The sequence below is a fragment of the Cebus imitator genome, unplaced genomic scaffold (assembly GCF_001604975.1).
Source record: "Cebus imitator isolate Cc_AM_T3 unplaced genomic scaffold, Cebus_imitator-1.0 Scaffold25, whole genome shotgun sequence".
NCBI lineage: Eukaryota > Metazoa > Chordata > Mammalia > Primates > Cebidae > Cebus > Cebus imitator.
The window spans coordinates 5,064,404-5,083,680 of record NW_016107340.1 but is presented as its reverse complement, the minus strand read 5'-3'; the positions used below and the strand labels follow the sequence as shown (position 1 = coordinate 5,083,680).

Here is a 19,277-nt window from a genome sequence, read left to right as displayed (position 1 = left end):
AGTTTACCAGTAAAATTAAAAAAAAAAAAAAAAAAAAAAAAAAAAAAAAAAAAAAAAAAAAAAAAAAAAAAAAAAAAAGAAACAAATAAGAAAACCAGAAAACAAGATGGCTAGAAGGTTACATATATGAAAAATTATGTAATTATATAAAATTATCTCAACATTGCTGTATGCTTAAAAATTTCATAATAAAATGTTGGAAAATAGACTCTAATATGTAGATAAATTTAGTATACAATAAAGATAAAACTGCAAATCTATAAGTTATAACATTATCTATAGAATGAGAGATTTTGTCTCCTATTAGAACAGTTTTAGGAACCAGGATGCAGATGAGGACTGGGTGTAGGAGATGGAGTTGTCCCTGGAATGACTCTTCCAGATTCTGTGGTGTCTCCTGCTGTTCTGACTCATGAGGCTAAGGGGAAACTCTGGCATCCCAGTCCCTGAGAGCACTGTGGTGGGCCACTGCTTTCCTACTAGCAGGGGCCATGTTGGCTATGAGGTGAGGACAGGTCCAGGAACTACACACACATCCAAAGGGCTAAGAGAACAAAAGAGTCCTTGTAACGAAGCGCATGTTGTGCAGGCCAAGGTCAGTTCTGTTCTTACAAGCGTGGTGATTCTTCGCTGCTTTGACATTTTTTGGTCAAATTGCTCTTTTATAGCTAACAACTTTAGGATTTACAACAGTTTATTTAGGAGTGCTGAGTAGTTTATAAAGTGCTGTTACTTAGCTATTTGTCTTCTGTGTTTTGTTTTGTTTTGTTTTTGCTATTTGACCCTATATTTATATTTCTCAAAGATTGCACAGAATGGGTATTGGGGAGAAGTGTCATTCTGCTATTCCGTGTACAGAGTTTCAAAAAACTGGGGTTCCTGGGAACTCACCTGAGCTCCAAACAGTAGAAACTTTGACAGCATGTGGAGAGAATTAGCCAGGCTTCCTCAACCTTTAAGGTATACTTGGACTTTGACAGGTAAATTTGAGGCTCCTTTTATTTGGGGAATGGGGGTGGGAAAGAGAGCATATATTTTAGTGGCAAAAGGGAAACACTAGAAATTCAAGTATATGAGGACTCTAGTTTTGAGAGCTCTCAGGGAGAGGCACAAATTAAACAGTTTATGGAATGTGTTCACAACCAAATTTATTTCTTTAGCACATCTTTCATCGAAAATGTCATCCTTAGGCCAGGTGCTGTGGCTTACGCCTGTAATCCAAGCACTTTGGGAGACCAAGGTGGGAGGATCATGAGGTTAGGAGTTTGAGACCAGCCTGACCAACCTGGTGAAACCCTGTTTCTACTAAAAATATACAAAAATTAGCCAGACATGGTGGCACACACCTGTAATCCCAGCTACTTGGGAGGCTGAGGCAGGAGAATCGCTTGAGCCTGGGAGGCAGAGGTTGCAGTGAGCCAAGATGGTGCCACTACACTCCATGGGCAACAGAGTGAGACTCTGTCTCAAAAAAAAAAAAAAAGAAAGAAAGAAAATGTCATCTTTAATGTCACTCTTTTACATCTTGAATAATTTTACCATCTGAGTATGGAAATGCTGATGTGTAGTTTCTGAGAAAAACCTTCTCTATCTTTACATTTGCTTGATTGACAGTATTATGGGCTTTTTGAACCCTATGCCTGCCTGAGTCCTCCTGGAAACTAGCACTGGAAAGCTTCCAGTGGCGAAGGTCACCTAGCTCTGCCACTTACATGTAGTTCCTATTGGACATTATTTCCATGAGGTGTGAGATATATAATTAGCAAAGGGTCAGCAAATAAGATTTTAAAGAATGTGATTATAAAAGAGGAGAAGTTTACCAGTAAAATTAAAAAAAAAAAAAAAAAGAGGAGAAGTTGTTTCAGGCAAGTTTGTAAAATCCAGTGTATGTGAGTGTTTAGGAAAGAAGCCGAAGGTGAACCGTGATAAACTGGACCCCCGACCCTGATTCCAGCTGCCTTAAATACTCTCTTTAGATTCACGTTGAAAGCGTAAGGCCTCATGTGCATTTACTTAGCAACAGGTTCTATGCTCAGTGCCTTACAAATCCTGTCTCTTAATGATCACAAAAACCTCATAAAGTAGATATTTTCCATTTTATAGATAGGGAAACAGAGGCAAAAAGAGTTAAGTCATGTTAGAGTATGATTTTCAAAAGGATAAAATCATGACTTTCAGGTAAATATAAAAAGGACATATGTCAAATATTTTATTGAACTAATTAATTAATGAGAGAACAGGTAAGATGTCATAATCAGCTCAAAGAGCATTTAGGAAGTGATGGCAGTTATTAGCAACTTAACAAAGAAATGTTAAGATAAAATTGCTGAGCCAGATGTAAAACTGGTTACTGTCCAACAAACCATCAATATTTTAGGTTGTCTGTTCCACTGGTTGGAAATTGTTTGCATTTCTACTGGACAAAACCCTGAAAATTAATCAGTAAATTCCCAATATAAGACTTTTAATCCACAGTAAAACTGAGACAAACTAATTACAGGTCTAGACAATCCTAGGAGATCTTTGCCCCCATATGATACTGAAAAGATCTGTTCCACCTTTTTTCCCAGTTTGGAGAATTTTTTTTGACAGTAACCTGGTCCCGCAAATATTAGCTAGTGGAGCAGCAGTTTGAACTTCAGTCTCTGTAACTCCACAGACCTTGTACCCTTTGTTATAACTCAGAAATGAGTTAGTTTGTATTTTTAAGACTGTTGGAATCTGTCAGGTCTTTGCAAATAATTCTTTTTCACAGCCAAGACCCCTCTGAAGCACAGGGTTTCTCTGGAGGATTAAACCATCCAACTCAGTCAATAAACATCTATCTGAAGTAGTAACCCTTTTTGTTTCTGCTTTAGAGGAAGCTTGCTGATACCAGACTCCAAGAACATGAGCACCATGATAAGAATGATACTAAGACAACATTCTATATTGTGTCTGTCTTTATCAATATTAAAACATTAGGGAAATAGAAAAATTTAGGTTGAAAGAATATTTTGTTAGCTGCTTTGCAAATAACTTTAAGACTAGGTCATATCTTTTAGAATAAGAAATAGATAGATAAATGCTCACTTTTGGGCATACCCCAGCCAACCTTTTTCAACTTTTATGCTTTAAAGTAGGATAATAATAGAGGTCTTCAAACTGGGTTCCAGAAAAAGAGGTTTTGTATACAATGCCTGAACACCTCGTGTCATGTATCATAACCTCCAATACACCATGCTGTATGTTATATTCAATTCCTGAACATATCATATCACCATGATGGAGTCATGGATACCAAGAAAGCAGCATGGTGGGGGAGGTTATCTTCAGACAAACCCTGAGGTTAGAAAAATCAACTCACCTTCCTATGCATTAGTTTGTTCCTTCCTACGTGTGTGGTTGGACTAGATGAGAGGTTTCTAAACTTTTTAGAACCACAACCCCAAAATATGAGGCCATATCATACATGGCTTAGTGTGTTCAGGGGTTACATATCACACATGACATGGTGTGCTCAGGGATTATATATCATACATGATGGCACGATGTGTTCAGGAGTTATATGACACATGACATGGCATGTTCAGGGGTTCCATGTGACAGAGAGAGGCTGTGGTTAAAGGAATCGAGGGAGAAAGGGATGTGGACGGCCCAGACTTCTTACCACCCTACTCTCTCCTTGCCTTATGGAAGCAATCAAGATTGCCTACAAAATTTGCAGGGCTGAGTGGAAAATAAAAATTTGGGGCTCTTTGTTAAAAAAAAAACAACAGCAGCAAAAAATATACTAAATATACTAAAATATGGCAGGGCGTGGTGGCTCATGCCTGTAATCCCAGCACTTTGGGAGACCAAGGTAGGCAGATCATGAGGCCAGGAGATCAAGACCATCCTGGCCAACATGGTGAAACCTAATCTCTACTAAAAATACAAAAAATTAGCTGGGCGTGGTGGTGCGTGCCTGTAGTCCCAGCTATTTGGGAAGTGGAAGCTGCAGTGAGACAGCCTGGTGACAGAATAAGACTACGTCTCAAAAAAAAAAATAAATAAAATATAAAACTTTTTCCTTTAAAAATATTAAGTGAGTTTCAAAATACAATAGGTATAGCCAACATAAATGTGTAACATAAATGTACACATATTATTTTTGCTGTCATATTTTATGTAGTACAATATATAATTCTTTTTTTTTCTTTTTGAGGCAGAGTCTCACTCTGTTGCCAGGTGCCAGGCTGGAGTGCAGTGGCACAATCTTGGCTCACTGTAACCTTTGCCTCCTGGGTTGAAGCAATTCTCCTGCTTCAGCCTCCCGAGTAGCTGGGACTACAGATGCATGCCACCACACCCAGATAATTTTTATATTTTAGTAGCGATGGGGTTTCACTATGTTGGCCAGGATGGTCTCGATCTCTTGATCTCATGATCCACCTGCCTTGGCCTCCTAAAGTGCTGGGATTACAGGTATGAGCCACAGCACCCAGCCATAATTCTTAATAATATGATAACATGATTGTCATAAGATTTCTGGCTCATATTTTTGCAAATTCACATAGAGGTGATCATGTAAATTAAAATTTTTAGCGACATTATTTCCTTTTTTTCTTTCCTTTTTATTTTTGTTTGAAAGAGTGTCTCGCCCTGCCGCCCAGGCTGGAGTGCAGCAGTGTGATCTCGGCTCACTGCAACCTCTGCCTCCCAGGTTCAAGTGATTCTCCTACCACAGCCTCCTGAGTAGCTGGGATTATAGGCAAGTGCCACCATGCCCAGCTAATTTTTTGTATCTTTAGTAGAGATGAGTTTTACCATGTTGGCCAGAAAGGTCTCAAACTCCTAACCTTGTGATCCTCTTGCCTTGGCCTCCCAAAGTGCTGGGATTATAGGCATTATCCACCACACCCAGCTTCCTTTTTTTTTTTTTTCTTCAACTTTTATTTTAAGTTCAGGGGTACACATGCAGGATGTGCAAGTTTGTAACATGCTGGTTTGCTGCACAGATCATCCTGTTGCCTAGGTATTAAGTCCAGCATCCATTAGCTATTTTTCCTGATGCTCTCCCTCCTTTCACCATCCCTCCCTGATTTTCAATCGATATAATTGAACACAGCATTAATTGATCTTGGCAATTTCAACATCACAAATCATTTTTGACAATTTTAATTTAAGAAGATCTTTCTGCTAATGCAATGATTACTGGAGCTGTTAAGAGTATTTTATAGGTTGCAACAAATTAGGATAAATTTCTGATAAATTATGTGAAAATATAATTTTCAGTACATCTAGAGCTGATGACTCTTTTTTTTTCTGGAAAAAGATGTAACTCTTTGTACAAATTTTGTGTAAGTCTGAATTTAATTTTAAATGTAAGTTTATACAATGACATTTCATTATTTCCTCTGATGTTTTCCGTAACTTGTGGAGGGTGTACAAGAAACTAATTTGTATATATTTCAAAATATCTGTTATGCATTCTATTGCTATATCTTCAGTTACAAAAAAATTAATTTAAAAATTGTTTACCTCATTTATACTTGGTTTGTCCAATGCTTAATATGATAATAGTGTTATTTTCCATCAAACATGATAATTTTAGAATTTAACTTCTATTTTTAAGCTTGCAGATGTTTGTCTTGCAAGATTGAACAGCTTTTTAAACTGAAGATTCTATAATATACTGTTGAAATTTACTACCTAAGCACCAGCAGCTCCTGTCCTGGCATTTCTGCTGCTGCTGCTGCTATTGCTTCGATCACTACCATCATTCTGTACCCAGGTCCCAGGCAGGCTCTACTCCCTTGCTTCCCCTCACCTCTGGACTGTCCTAGCCACTGGCATACATGGAGAGCCAGCAGCTTTGTGTATGCTGTTTGCTGAGCCTGAAGCCTGAGCTACACATGTGCAGGCTGCTGCTGGACCCCTACAACATACACCCATACCAGTATATTGCCTCTGTTATTTGCATGTTCCTGTATCCTATTGAACTTAACTTACAAAACACAATATATTATTTTGTTATTTTATTTTACTTTAAGTTCCGGGATACATGTGCAGAACGTGCAGGTTTGTTACATAGGCATAAATGTGCCATGGTGTTTTGCTGTACCTATCAACTCGTCATCTAGGTTTTAAGCCCCTTTTGCTTTAGATATTTGTCCTAATGTTCTCCCTCCCCTTTTCCCCCACCACCTGACAGGCCTAGGACTGTCTTGTTCCCCTCCCTCTGTCCATAACAAAACACAACACGTTTTGACAATTGGATTAGGATAAACCTATAAGACTAAGAATGCACAGTCAAAAATAGAAAGGGTCAGAAGATTCTGATGCCACAGAAGCCAAGAGAAGGGATAATTTCAAGAAGGAGAAAGTAACCAACGGAATCAAGCAATGCCAAGAGGTCAAATAATATCCGGACTAAGAAATGTTTTTTGGCTTAATAACACAGAAGTCACAGGATCTTAAGTCTTAGTGATCTTAGAAACGTCTTAGTGATTTAGAAATGAGTTGTTTCAGGGAGAAATGCAGTCTGTAATCAATCAAAAGCAGCTAGAAGAATGAGCAGGGAGTTGAAAAATGGACTCCTACAATCCCCTTTATGTCCTGGCCTAATGATCAGTAGATATGGTTCCCCTTAGATGACCCTCAAAGTGATCTTGGAAGCATGCACAGGGAGATATCTGGTTCTTTGTAGATGCTGCTTCACCTTCCTCTTTACCCCTGTTTATCTTGGCTTAATGATAACTACCATGTGTTGGGAACCTACTCTGTGTTAGGCTGGTGCTGAGAATTTTGTATATGTTTATTTCTAATACTGCATGCTACACTTATCATTTTACAAATGAAGACATAGACTCAGAGAGCCCATGTGACTGTTTAAGTTCATACAGCTATTACCAGAGATTCAAACTTGATCCCAAATCCCTGTTTTTGTCACTAACATAGTGCTGCCTTTTGTTTTGAGCCACACTTTCTTCTCTGTGAAATGCAAAGAGGACTCTCCGGGGAGGGAGATCAGGTAGCCTGTGACTTTTCTTTTTTTTTTTTTGAGACAGGGTTTCACTCTGTTGTCTAGGCTGGTCAACCCCCTGGTTGCAAGTGATCCTGCCATCCTGCCACTTTAGCCTCCCAGTGGCTGGGGCTATAGGTGCACATACCACCACACCCAGTTAATTTTTTAACTTTTTGCAGAGATGGGGTTTTGCCATGTTGCCCAGGCTGGTCTCAAACTCCTGAGCTCAAGCCATCCACCCTCCTCAGCCTCTAAAAATGCTGGGATTACAGGTGTAAGACACTGTGTCTGGCCGTAGTCCATGATATTTTGTTGTCTCTTATTCATTAATCCCAATACATTTTACATTTGGATATCTCAGAACAAATAAACTTGCTTGATATGGTTTGGCTCTGTGCCCCCATCCAAATCTCATGTTGAATTCTAATCCTAAGTGTTGGAGGAGGGCTTGGTGAGAGGTGACTGGATCATAGGGCTGGACTTCCTTCTTGCTATTCTTGTGAGTTATTTAAAAGTGTGTATTTAAAAGTGTGTAGCTCTTCTCCCTTTGTTTTCTCTCTCCTGCTACACCATGTGAAGATGTGCCTGCTTTCCCATGATGGAACTTCATGGAAGGTGAACTTCCATCATGACTGTAAGTTTCCTGAGGCTTCCTTAGCCATCATTCCCGTACAGCTTGCAGAACTGTGAGTTGATTAAACCTCTTTTGTTCATAAATTACCCAGTCTCAGGTATTTTTTTTGTACAAGGCAAGAACGAACTAATACATTTCTCAATACATTCTATTGCAATTTGCTGAATTTTATGGGACTTTGAACATAAATTCCTTGATACAACTCAGTCAACAAAAGTTGATAATATGGAAAAGTTTCATTCAGCCTATCAAAACTACATTAGTTAGCTAGATCCATCGTAAACACTCATCTTGCTCTGGCTCATCCCTCGTTCCCCTTCTTGATGAAAGTGTTATTTAATTTTTATATAATTGTGAATTTGCCAAATTTTCTTCTGAAGAATGTGTATTCTGTTACTGTTTATTATCATATGCAATAAATATGTATTAGTTTCTGTTGGTTTATAGTGTTGTTCAAGTTCCCTATTGCTGATATTCTGTTTAGTTTTTCTGTCCATTATTGTAAGCAGGATATTATTTCAGTTGTTATTGTTGAATTGCCTATTTGCTTCAATTTTGTCAGTCTCTTTTTTCATGTATTTTGGGGCTCTGTTTTTAGGTACATATATGTTTATAATTGATTCTTTTATCATTAGAAAATATATTTCTTTGTTTCTAGTAATTTTTTTTCTTAAAATCTATTCCATTTAATATTAGTACAGTTGTTCCAGATCTCTTTTGATTATAATTTGCAAGATATGTATTTTTACATCTTTTTGCTCTCAACCTATCTGTGTCTTTGAATCTAAACCCTCTCTTATAGATAGCTTATAATCAGATCACTTTTAAAAATCCATTCTGCCATTCTTATCTTGTATTTGGCGTGGTTAATCCATTTAAATGCAATTACATATAAAGAAGGATTTATAATTACTGTTTGTTTTATGTATGTCATGTATGTCATCTTATTGTTTCTCTGTTCCTTCATTACTGTCTTGTTTTGTGTTAATTGATATTTTCTAGTGTATATTTTAATTATTTTGTAATTTTCTTGGAGTTATTTTCTTAGCAATTGCACTAGGGATTACAATCTGATTTGGATTAATACCAACTTAGTTTCAGTAGTTCACAACATCTTTGCTTCTGTAGAACTCCATTCCCTTTTTTGTGTTGTCATTTTAATTTAAATTACATTATTATATGTTGCATGCCACCAGTACAGATTTATAATTATTGCAGTTGTCTTTTAAATTAGTTAGAAGAAAAAAAAAGCTACAAACAAAAAAAAAATACATTCATCCTATTTTTCTATGTAGTTACCTATAGAGATGTTCTTTATTTTTTTATATGGATTTGAGTTACTGTCTAGTGACCTCTTATTTAATTCTGAAAGGATTCCTTTTTGTATTTCTTGCAGGGCAGCTTTGCTAGCAACAAATTATCTCAGTTTTTGTTTATCTGAGAATGTCATAATTTTTAACTTACTTTTTGAAGATTGTCTTGCTTGTTATAGAACTTTTGTTTGACAATGTTTTTCTTTTAATGTCATTACACTGACTTCTAAGCTTCATGGCTTTTATTGAGAAATCAGCTGTTAATGTTATTGAGTATTCCTTGCATATAATGAGTCAGTTTTCTTTTGATGCTTTCAAGATTTTCTCTTTGTGTTTGTTTCTTTTCTTTTCTTCCTCCATCCCTCCCTCTCTTCCTTCCTTTTTTTTTTTTTTTTTTTTTTGACAGAGTCTCACTCTGTCACCCAGGCTGAAGTGCAGAAGTGCAGTGGCATAATCTTGGCTCACTGCAATGTCCACCTCCTAGGTTCAAGTGATTCTTGTGCCTCAACCTCCTGAGTAGCTGGGATTCCAGATGTGTGCCACACCACACCTGGCTAATTTTTGTATTTTTAGTAGACATGGGGTTTCACCATGTTGGCAAGGTTGGTCTTGACCCGCGACCTCAAGTGATCCATCTGCCTTAGCCTCCCAAAGTGCTAGGATTACAGGTATGAGTCAGTGCACCCAGCCTGTCTTTGGTTCTTGACAGAGATTTTGTGTTTAAGTATTGGTCTCTTTGGGTTTATTCTACCTAGAATTAATTGAGTCTCTTGAATATGTACATTAACACTTTTCACAAATTTGGGAAGCTTTTGGCCATGATTTATTTAAATATTTTTTTCTGCTCTTACTCTTTTTCTTCTCGTAGGGCTCTCATATTCTCTAAGCATATGTTGATATGCTTGATGGTGTCTCACAGATCTCTAAGGTTCTGTTTATTATTTTTTCTTTTGGTTTCTTGTACTGGATAATCTCAATCAAACTGTCTTCAGATTAACTGATTCTTTCATCTGCCTGTTCAAATCTGCTATTGAGCTTCTAGTAAAATTTTCATTTCATTTTTCTCTCTACTTGGATTCTTTTTGCTGAGATGGCATTCTCTTGCTTTTTTAAAAGTTATTTGAAAATAGTTAAAATACCTGGTGTAAAGTCTTCGTTAGTCAGTCTAATTTATAGACTTTCACAGAAACAGTTACTTTTGATAGATTTTTTTACCTCTGTGTATGGGCCATACTCCTCTGTTCCTTTGCATATCTCATAACTTTTTTGTTGAAAGTTGGTCATTTTAAATAACGTCAACTCTTAAAATCAGATTCTTCCTCCTCCTAAGAGTTTGTTGTCATTGCTCTTTGTTGTTATTATTGTTCATTTGCTTAGGGACTTTCTGAACTGATTTTGTACAGTTTGTGTTCTTCGTTGTATATGACCACTAAAGTTTTCACTCAGTTTTGTTATCAACTAATGATTGGACAAAGATTTCTTTAAATGTCTGTAACTAATATGTCTCCCAAACTTTGATGATGGGCTCTTTGTATGTGTTGAGCTATGCCTTTAACACTCAGCCAGGTAGTTGACAACTGCCTTACCCTTTGCTTTACCCTTTGCTTTCCATTTTGAGCCTCAAGGTTAGCCATAGGTGAAAGCTTAGGGCCTTTTCACGCCTCTCCTAAGCATACCCACAGCCATGAGGTCATGCCCATGGCTGAACATATGCATGTAGTCTTCTAGATTCTCAAAGATATGTGAAACTTTCCAAACCCCTATTGACATCTCATTCCCTAGATTCTCCTTTTAAGCTTTTTAATTAGCCTACTGTTCACTCTGTTATCTAGGCAACTGTGATGTTAGACAATTGCCTTTAATTGTTTTCAACAAATGCCCTGGGAGTGGGTACTTTTTCTGAGTCTGATTAAGTAAAGACAGCCTTGCAGGTGAGATCTTTGAGAGAACCACCAGACAGGTCTAATAGTTATTGTTTTCTAAAACTGAGACTTTGAAAGAGTTCTGTTCCACTCTGTCTCCTCTGGTGGCTACTAGGCTGCTAGTTTCATGGAGATTATTGGATATTGATTTTCAAGGCTACTTCAAAGCTGGAGAGAGGAAGGTCAGAATAGGCTAAATTCAAACATCACAAAACTTGCTGTTCCTACTGAGATTCCAGCTTGCCCAGTTGCTCTAAGTGTTTGGTTAATTTCCAGAATTCTGAAAACTTGATTCAAAAAATTTAGACAGATTTCTTGGTGCTTTTATGTAGAAGAGATATTTTGGAGGACCCCATTTCTCTATTTGTGCAGATGTCACTCTCTTTTATTTGTTTATATTCTTATTTATAGATTATTCTAATGTTACCAGTAATTAAATACACTGTATTATCTATACATGCACATATTATAAGACTAGAATATAGTTAAGACCATTTAATTACTTATTACTCTTTTAGGTATTGCCATAAGTAAACCTTTGTTTAGAGTGCGAACTAAGCTACCTTATACAGCATTTATTATTACATCCACCCACCCAGTCAGCCAGCCATGAAGTAAAGATCCATTGACCACCTACCATGGTCAGGTCTATATGCTCTAATTCCAGACACTGGGAGTTAAAAATATTTGAAAAGTGAATTCTTAAATATTTTAAAGAAGGAACCAAATATTCAAGTTTTTTAGCTCACATATCTCAGAAGAATCTAATGTCACCTTGAGAATAAGGGATTAGAGAGCAAAATGTTTAAGAGAGCATGTAAAGTAGAAGTAGAAAAAGTTCCTAATTAGTATGTCCTAAGAGAAAGGTTAGAAAACGGTCAAATACAGGCCCTCGGGTTTATCAGCTCAAAGTAAAATCGGTCTATTAATGAATAAAACTTCCTTTCCTGATTAACTATTATAAAACATTTATTTAAAAAAAATTTACTGATGATATAACCAAGGAAATGAGATTCTAGATTGAATTCTTTTCTGAAGTCTGAGATATTCACATTCATTGAATTAGTTTTTTCCCTTCTTTCTATAGAAAAGTAAAGAAAATAAATGATGAATTATAATCTAATCCCTCCTCGAATCCAAATTGACAGCAATAATGTTAATAATAGTTGATTTCATGTCAAGAAGAAAGCTTAATATAATTGAAATGGAAATGAGTGTTTAAAATGTAAAAACCTTTTCATATGTTTTAGGCAAATTATTTTATTCTGGTATGTATGTTTTTGCTCTTTGTAGGTACCACACTGTTTTGAATGTCATTTTTTTCCTTAAGATAATTAGTGTTCATTTGAACTCATTAAATTAAAATTTTTTTATTTAAATGAGATCAATGAACAATTTTATTTCTTATCTCTCTTTTGCCCTCAATTAAACTTTGTTTAATGTATTATTATTTAATATTGAAAAAAATACTCAACTTTAGCAGGTAAGCAAGGGATTTTGTTGCATAAACAATACATAGTTTTTCTTCTTACCTGATATAGCCAGACATTTTTTTCAATATTATATAATACATTGAGAGAGAGACTGAGGAGAGAGATGACAACTCGGCATAAATGATATAAATGTACCAGATTTTTGGCTTCACATTCTAATCTATAGGTACATTATCTGAGGTAGGAAGTCAAATGTTCTTGCCTGTGAGAGTAGGAGGATTCTGAATTCAAAGAAAAGCAAGGAGTTCAGGGTCACTGAAGTTATCACTGCAAATGGAAGAGTAGAGAAATAAGGTTTTCTAGGTGTCTAAACAAGGAGTTCAGATTTTTAGTGTCTAGGAGATGAAGAATCATCAGTGGATTTTGAGAAGTGATGGAACATGGTCATATGCAGGGAAATATCACTCTTAAAACTCTGTGGAGAGAAATTTGATCAGGCAAGCTCTGATCAAATTTTTTGTCAGATTTTTTGGGAGATGGTCAGATTTTTTGGGAGATGGTCACAGGGTCACCCTGTAAAATATTTCCATCCAGAGTCACAAATTAAAGTTATTCCAATGAGAATATAGAGAATAGTCTAGGTCAGTTACATAAATCAGTCTGGACTTTGAAAAATGAAATATCCTATTTCTATACATTGCTAATAGAAACAACAAGCTTATGACTGCTTTCTAAAAATTCTAGGCAATGCCACAACTTCTGTATTGTTTTAGTTTCTAGTACATTTATATTAACATTTTTTTGTTTTTAGAGTAGTTCAAAGAAAGGGGCACTATTTCATTTAACATTTCTATCTGTGATGTAATAAAGAACTGTCTACATTTTATACAGACTTTCATTTCAACTTTATGCAAGTCCCATGCGTAGGTATTATTTTCCTCCTTTTAAAATTAAAGAAGCTGATTCCCAGGTTAAGCAACCTGGCTTTCATTACAGAAAAAGCTGGAATATGAACCCAAGTCTCTCCAAAATCAAAATCATTTCTTTCTAATGTATCACCCTTCTCCTTGATAGCACTCGTCTAGGTGGAAGTTTGTTTTTCCTCTGTACACCCCCTTTACAGAATATTTTCTTCATGTTATCTGAAGGCACTGTGCAAATTAAAAACCTGTGAATCTCTGCATTAGGATAATTCAGCTTACCTAATTGTTTGGGTCACGTAGCCCCTTGTTTTCTCCATAATAACAGGATAAGGAAGAGCCAGAGGTGTTCTGCTTTCCAATGACTTACATCACTCTGCAGACAATTGGCAGTCAGGAGACGGGCAGCTGCCACACTCTTCAGATTTCTCTCTATTTAAAGTTCAAAGAGACACTGGATAACAAAAACAGAGGTAAGTGAGGCCTGACCAAGCCACTCACCAACAGGAATAATGGCTGAAAAAGGTAAGATTTAAGGCATTGGATTCTCCTGGCAAAAAAGGCTCCTTGACTTTGGTTTATTTATATTTCTTGATGTTTCCCAGTCATTCTAAAAAATGTGGTATCTATTCTAAATGACCATTAACCATATATAATACTGCATGTATATTATATGCAAAAATGCATTAAATATACAATTTACGGATCAGATCTATAGGTTATGCATAATTTTAAAATGATCAACAAAGCAAAAGAGCTTAATTTTGTTTATGCTTATTTTGAAAGGCGAGTTAGAAGTCAGCTCTGATTTCAATTCTGAACCAGAATTGAAGACAGTTAAGTTCTGTGTCAGATCTGCTAGCAAATGGCTATGTGAGTTTGGAGAAGTCTCTCTACCTCTCTGAGTCTGTTTTCTGACAGTAAAATGAGAATATTGGGCTGAGTCATCTGTTCCACATCTAACATTTTTGTTCCACATCTAACTTTTTCTGTTTTTTAAACATTTTTTTGTATTTATGTTGTATAATTCTATAAAATAATTTGATTCTAATTTGTCAAAATAGGTTGAATATATATCGTATCTAATAAATAGTTTTAAAATATTTACAGGAATTTTTGCTTTTAATCTTGACAGTGACCTTGTGAAATATGCATATCATCATCATCCCCATCTTATAGATAAGAAAACTGAGACATAGCAGTTTAGTAACTTATCCATGATCACTAAAGAGTGGTAGCACCAGGTGTTTAACCTGGACAGTCTTTTCCAGAGCACAGTGTCCTCAAGAACACTTGCAGCTGTAACTGTTTTGATGTGCTCAGAACTGGACAAGAGAGAAGTATTTTGCAATTGTACTTCTTGTTTAAAGAGATGTTTTGTTATTATTTCTACTAGTAATATAAGTGACATATGCAAAGTATGTTGTGCTGTTATGTATTCCAATTTTCAAACGATTCTACAGGTGTTAGTAAAGTTGAAAATATTAGTTAAAAAAACGCTAATGGAATATATACTTGGAGTGTTAAAATTCCCAGTCAGTGCTGCTGGTACTGTTTTACAAGGAAAGTAAAAAATGAGATATTTACTTTTAGGGCTTTGTGATATGTAAACTTTATTAAGATATGCTTATGTTAAATTTTATTAAATAGGCATTCATAAAATATAAATGCACAATTAAAGGGTTAATATTAATTTTCAAGTTCTTTGAAATTGAGAAAAACACAAAGCCGTATACGTGGACTTTCAAAAAAATTACTGCTATGTACTTCATTGTAGTGGTACCTTAATTCATAAAAAGGCTTTCATCCAAATGAGAGTAAAGGGCATCTCATGTTGTTTGCTTTATCCTTAAGCAATACCACATGTCAAGTAAAGAGAAGTGTTTTCCATTTAGTGCTTAATGCCTTATGCAAGGTCACAGCGAGATGGAGAAGCAAGAAGAGCATGTTGAATTTTGTCAGTTAAGAGAGACTCTAGCATTTTTGGAAAAATAGATTTAAAGTATTAAAATTCATTTCCACTTCAGAAAGTTTGCTTTTATAAGAGTGTCTTCTAATTTTAAAAGTGTCTCATCTTCTGATGATTTTATTTTAATAGCATTTTTTAAACTTTCACATTTTAAAGTGATGGAAATTTTAATAGGAGTACAATTGCTAAGAATATACATTCTCTTTGTTAACTAATGGCATAAGATCTAATTGTGCTTTGCAATTAAGAACATATCTGAGGGCCGGGTGTGGTGGCTTACGCCTGTAATCCCAACACTTTGGGAGGCCGAGGTGGGCAGATCAGGAGGTCAAGAGATCGAGACCATCCTGGCCAACATGGTGAAACCCAGTCTCTACTAAAAAATACAAAAATTAGCTGGGCGAGGTGGCGTGTGCCTGTAGTCCCAGCTACTCGGGAGGCTGAGGGAGAATTGCTTGAACCTGGGAGGTGGAGGTTGCAGTGAGCCAAGATCGCGACACTGCACTCCAGCCTGGCACCTAAAAAAAAAAAAAAAAAAAAATGTATCTGAGTCCTTAACACAGGGACATTAATTCTATGGAATGTTTTTCTGTGCTCTTTCTAAATCTTTTTGTGTGACGTATGTGTGGATTTCTGTGTGTGTGCGTGTGTGTGTTTGCTTGAAAGAACAAGGCTGAAATGCGGTGAATACTCAAAGAGATACTTGTATAAACTGCTTTTTATAGGTAACAGTACAAATAGGAGGGACAGGAGGAACCATATATAACCAAAGCCATTTATGTGTGTGTTGGATTGTTACTGCCCATTGATTCAGGTTCAGTGCTGGTTGTTATACTGAACAATTTTTAAAAATAGAAATTCTTTTCTGTAGTCAAGAATGGTTATATAATGTATGAAGCTTTCCTTTCCCTGTGATATTTAAAATTACATCCAGCTATTGAGGCCAAGAACAGTTCTCAACACCTTTTCCTGTGTTATAATTATTTACTTTAGTGGGAATTGTCTCAGAGTTGTATTAGATTGTTTTTTCTATAAATAGCTGCTATATGTGTTATTGCACGAATACATGAATGTGTTCTGTATACATTAAACACACATGGTGGTTAGAGTTTACAAAACTTTGCACATATGTTATGTCATTTGACCTTCGAAACTATTCCAGGAGGCAGATAGCATAAGTTTTATTATTGATATTTTACCAGTAGTAAAGTTCAAGCTCAGAATTGTTCAAGGTCACATAACAGTAAAAGACCCATGGTTTGATTCAGAATACCCAGGGTTTATGACAGTCACACATATTCTCTGTGGAAAAGAAAAAATATTTATGTATGAGTATGACTAGGGAGTGTATACTTTTTTCTTGACATTACCAGATTCCTTTTATTCTCTTGACTCAGAAAATTTAATTCCAAAATGGCCAACTTAATCTGTTTTCTTTTATTTTAAAGCAGAGTCTACATTTTCACACCTTCTGGTTCCTATTCTTCTCCTGATAGGCTGGATTGTGGGCTGCATCATAATGATTTATGTAGTCTTCTCTTAGAAAGGTAAGGGTTTTGGTAATTGAATGTTTATTCATAGTACAAATTATTCCAGAAACAATCTTTTCTATTTTACTAATGGAATGTTTTGTCATTCAGGCAAGAAGATATCAGATTGACATCATTTAGAAGAGTTAAGAAAACCATGAACATGACTGATTATTAAATGTCTCATGTTACATAATGCAATATTTGATATCACTTTACAAACTTGTATTATAAACTGGCACTTTGGCGTGCATAAGAATTTTTTCAGGGCAAAAAGAAATTATGCGTGATTTTCTCTATATTCTGAGTAAGAAAAATGTTGGTAATGAAAAATGCATGTCATCAAAAAAGTTTGATAATTTTAATCACATTACAAAAAATTCTACCCCCTGCCCTCTGGAAAAAAACTATAGAGAAAATGGGCTAAGGCTGTGCATGGTGGCTCATGCCTGTAATCCCAGCACTTTGGGAGGATCGCTTGAGCCCAGAAACTGGAGACCTGTGTAGATGACAGAGAGAGACCCCATCTCTACGAAAAAAAAAAGGGACTAGAGATAAAAACAGACAATTCACAGAACGTATAATGTAAAAGTACACTTGGCCCTTATCCTCTTGTTTGCAATAAGAGACATGTAATTAAAACTATACTGAGGAATCATCACTCACTTATCAGATGGGAAAAAAATAAAGATGTTTGACAACATGTGTTGGTAAGGCTGTGTGGAATTCTCATGCATTGTTTTGGGAATTCATAATGGTACATTTTGGGGGGCGTTTGGCAGTACATATCTATTAAAATTACATACATATTTAATTTTTGACTCAGCGATCTCTCTTCTAGGAATATGGTAATTTCCACAGATACATGAGCAAAACTACAAAATGGCTTATATGCAAGGCTATTTATTCTGGAACAATTTGTTTAGCAAAAAACCTGGAAATAAGGCCAGACACAGTGACTCACACCTATAATCCCAGCACTTTGGGAGGCCAGGTGGGCAGATCACCTAAAGTCAAAAATTTGAGACCAGCCTGACCAACATGGGGAAACCCCGTCTCTACTAAAAATACAAAATCAGCCAGGCAGAGTGGCTCATGCCTGTAATCCCAGCTACTCAGGAGGCTGAGGCAGGAGAATTGCTTGAATGTGGGAGGCAGGTGAGCCAAGATTGCACTATTGTACTCCAGCCTGGGCAACAAGAGTGAAACTCTGCCAAAAAAAAAAAAAAAAAAACCTGGAAATAAGCCAAATATCTATTAATAAGGGACTAATTGAATAAACTATGTACGTCTATGTAGTACTTCTGCAGTTGTAAAAAGAAATGAAAAGGATTTCTAGATACTGATATGATGAGCTTTCCCGGACAAAGTGTTAAGTGAAGAAGCCAGGTATAGGACAATGTATGCTGCCTTTTACATGAGAGAAAAAGGGGCTATGCCAATGTATACATGTATTTGCTTAAATTAAAATACTAAAATTGAGGGGAAACAAATGGAGGCCAGATATCTCTGAATATGCCCTGTTTTATAGTTTTTATTTTTGGTATCATATTACTATTTTATATGTTAAAAAGAAAAAATAATTGCTCAAAATTTAAAACAAACTAAAGCAAATCTAATAGTGTATCAAGTTGTAGCATAGCCACACAGAGAAAATACATCTTTCAAGTATCTTTAAAACACAGTATATTTGACTGTACACCTCTTATGGGATAAAAATCTTAACACGTTCAGTAGTCTTTTTGTTTGTGATAATATTGATAGCGTTGGTTTGAAATTCATATCATCAACATAAATGTCAAGTAAATAATTGGTGATATTAAATCTGAATTGCAAATATCAGTATAAACTAAAAGAAAGTCTATCCAAACTCCGTCCATTGGAAAAGCCTAGGAGGAATGAGTCCAGTCTCTAAGTCTAGTCTCCACTCAAAGGAGGCAGGGATCCCTGCCCTAGTCTGGGGCAGAAAATGTACAATGTAATTTGCATTTTCATACTAAATGGATTATTCTGATTATACCTGTACCCAATGATCAATTTAACATCACCAAAAATATTACAACTCAACATTGTGCATCTCCTGACAGAATATAGTAGAATGTACAGAGTGCCACCTATGAAGTATTCTTACCAAAACAAGTAAACCTGAAGCAGAACAAGTTTCTGGATCAATCTAAAAGGCTACTGTAAACAAATCATGAGGATATATTCTGCCAAGTCCAAAGTGTGGAAAATTATAAAGGACACATGATCTGGTTTTTCCAACAAATAACTAGCATTAAGAAGTGAGGTGGGGCTGGGCACGGAGGCTCATGTCTATAATCCCAGCACTTTGGGAGGCTGAGGCGGGTGGATCACTTGAGGCCAGGAGTTCTGAGACCAGCCTGACCAACATGGTGAAACCCTGTATAAAAATACAAAATCAGCTGGGCATGGTGGCACATGCCTGTAATCCCAGCTACTTGGGAGGCTGAGGCAGGAGAATTGCTTGAACCTGTGAGGCAGAGGTTGCAGTAAGCCGAGATTGCACATGGGCAGCAAGAGTGAAACTCCATCTCAAAAAAAAAAG

General features: G+C 36.1%; 1 protein-coding gene across 1 annotated transcript; it reads left to right on the top strand.

The window, feature by feature from the left end:
- Positions 1-13,570: 13,570 nt before the first annotated feature.
- STRIT1 (small transmembrane regulator of ion transport 1) lies at positions 13,571-17,422 on the top strand. The gene is made up of 3 exons (XM_037736525.1): positions 13,571-13,735; positions 16,628-16,726; positions 16,820-17,422. The coding sequence occupies exons 1-2, from the start codon at positions 13,723-13,725 to the stop codon at positions 16,720-16,722; spliced, it is 108 nt and encodes a 35-aa protein (XP_037592453.1). The 5' UTR covers positions 13,571-13,722; the 3' UTR covers positions 16,723-16,726; positions 16,820-17,422.
- Positions 17,423-19,277: the final 1,855 nt, after the last annotated feature.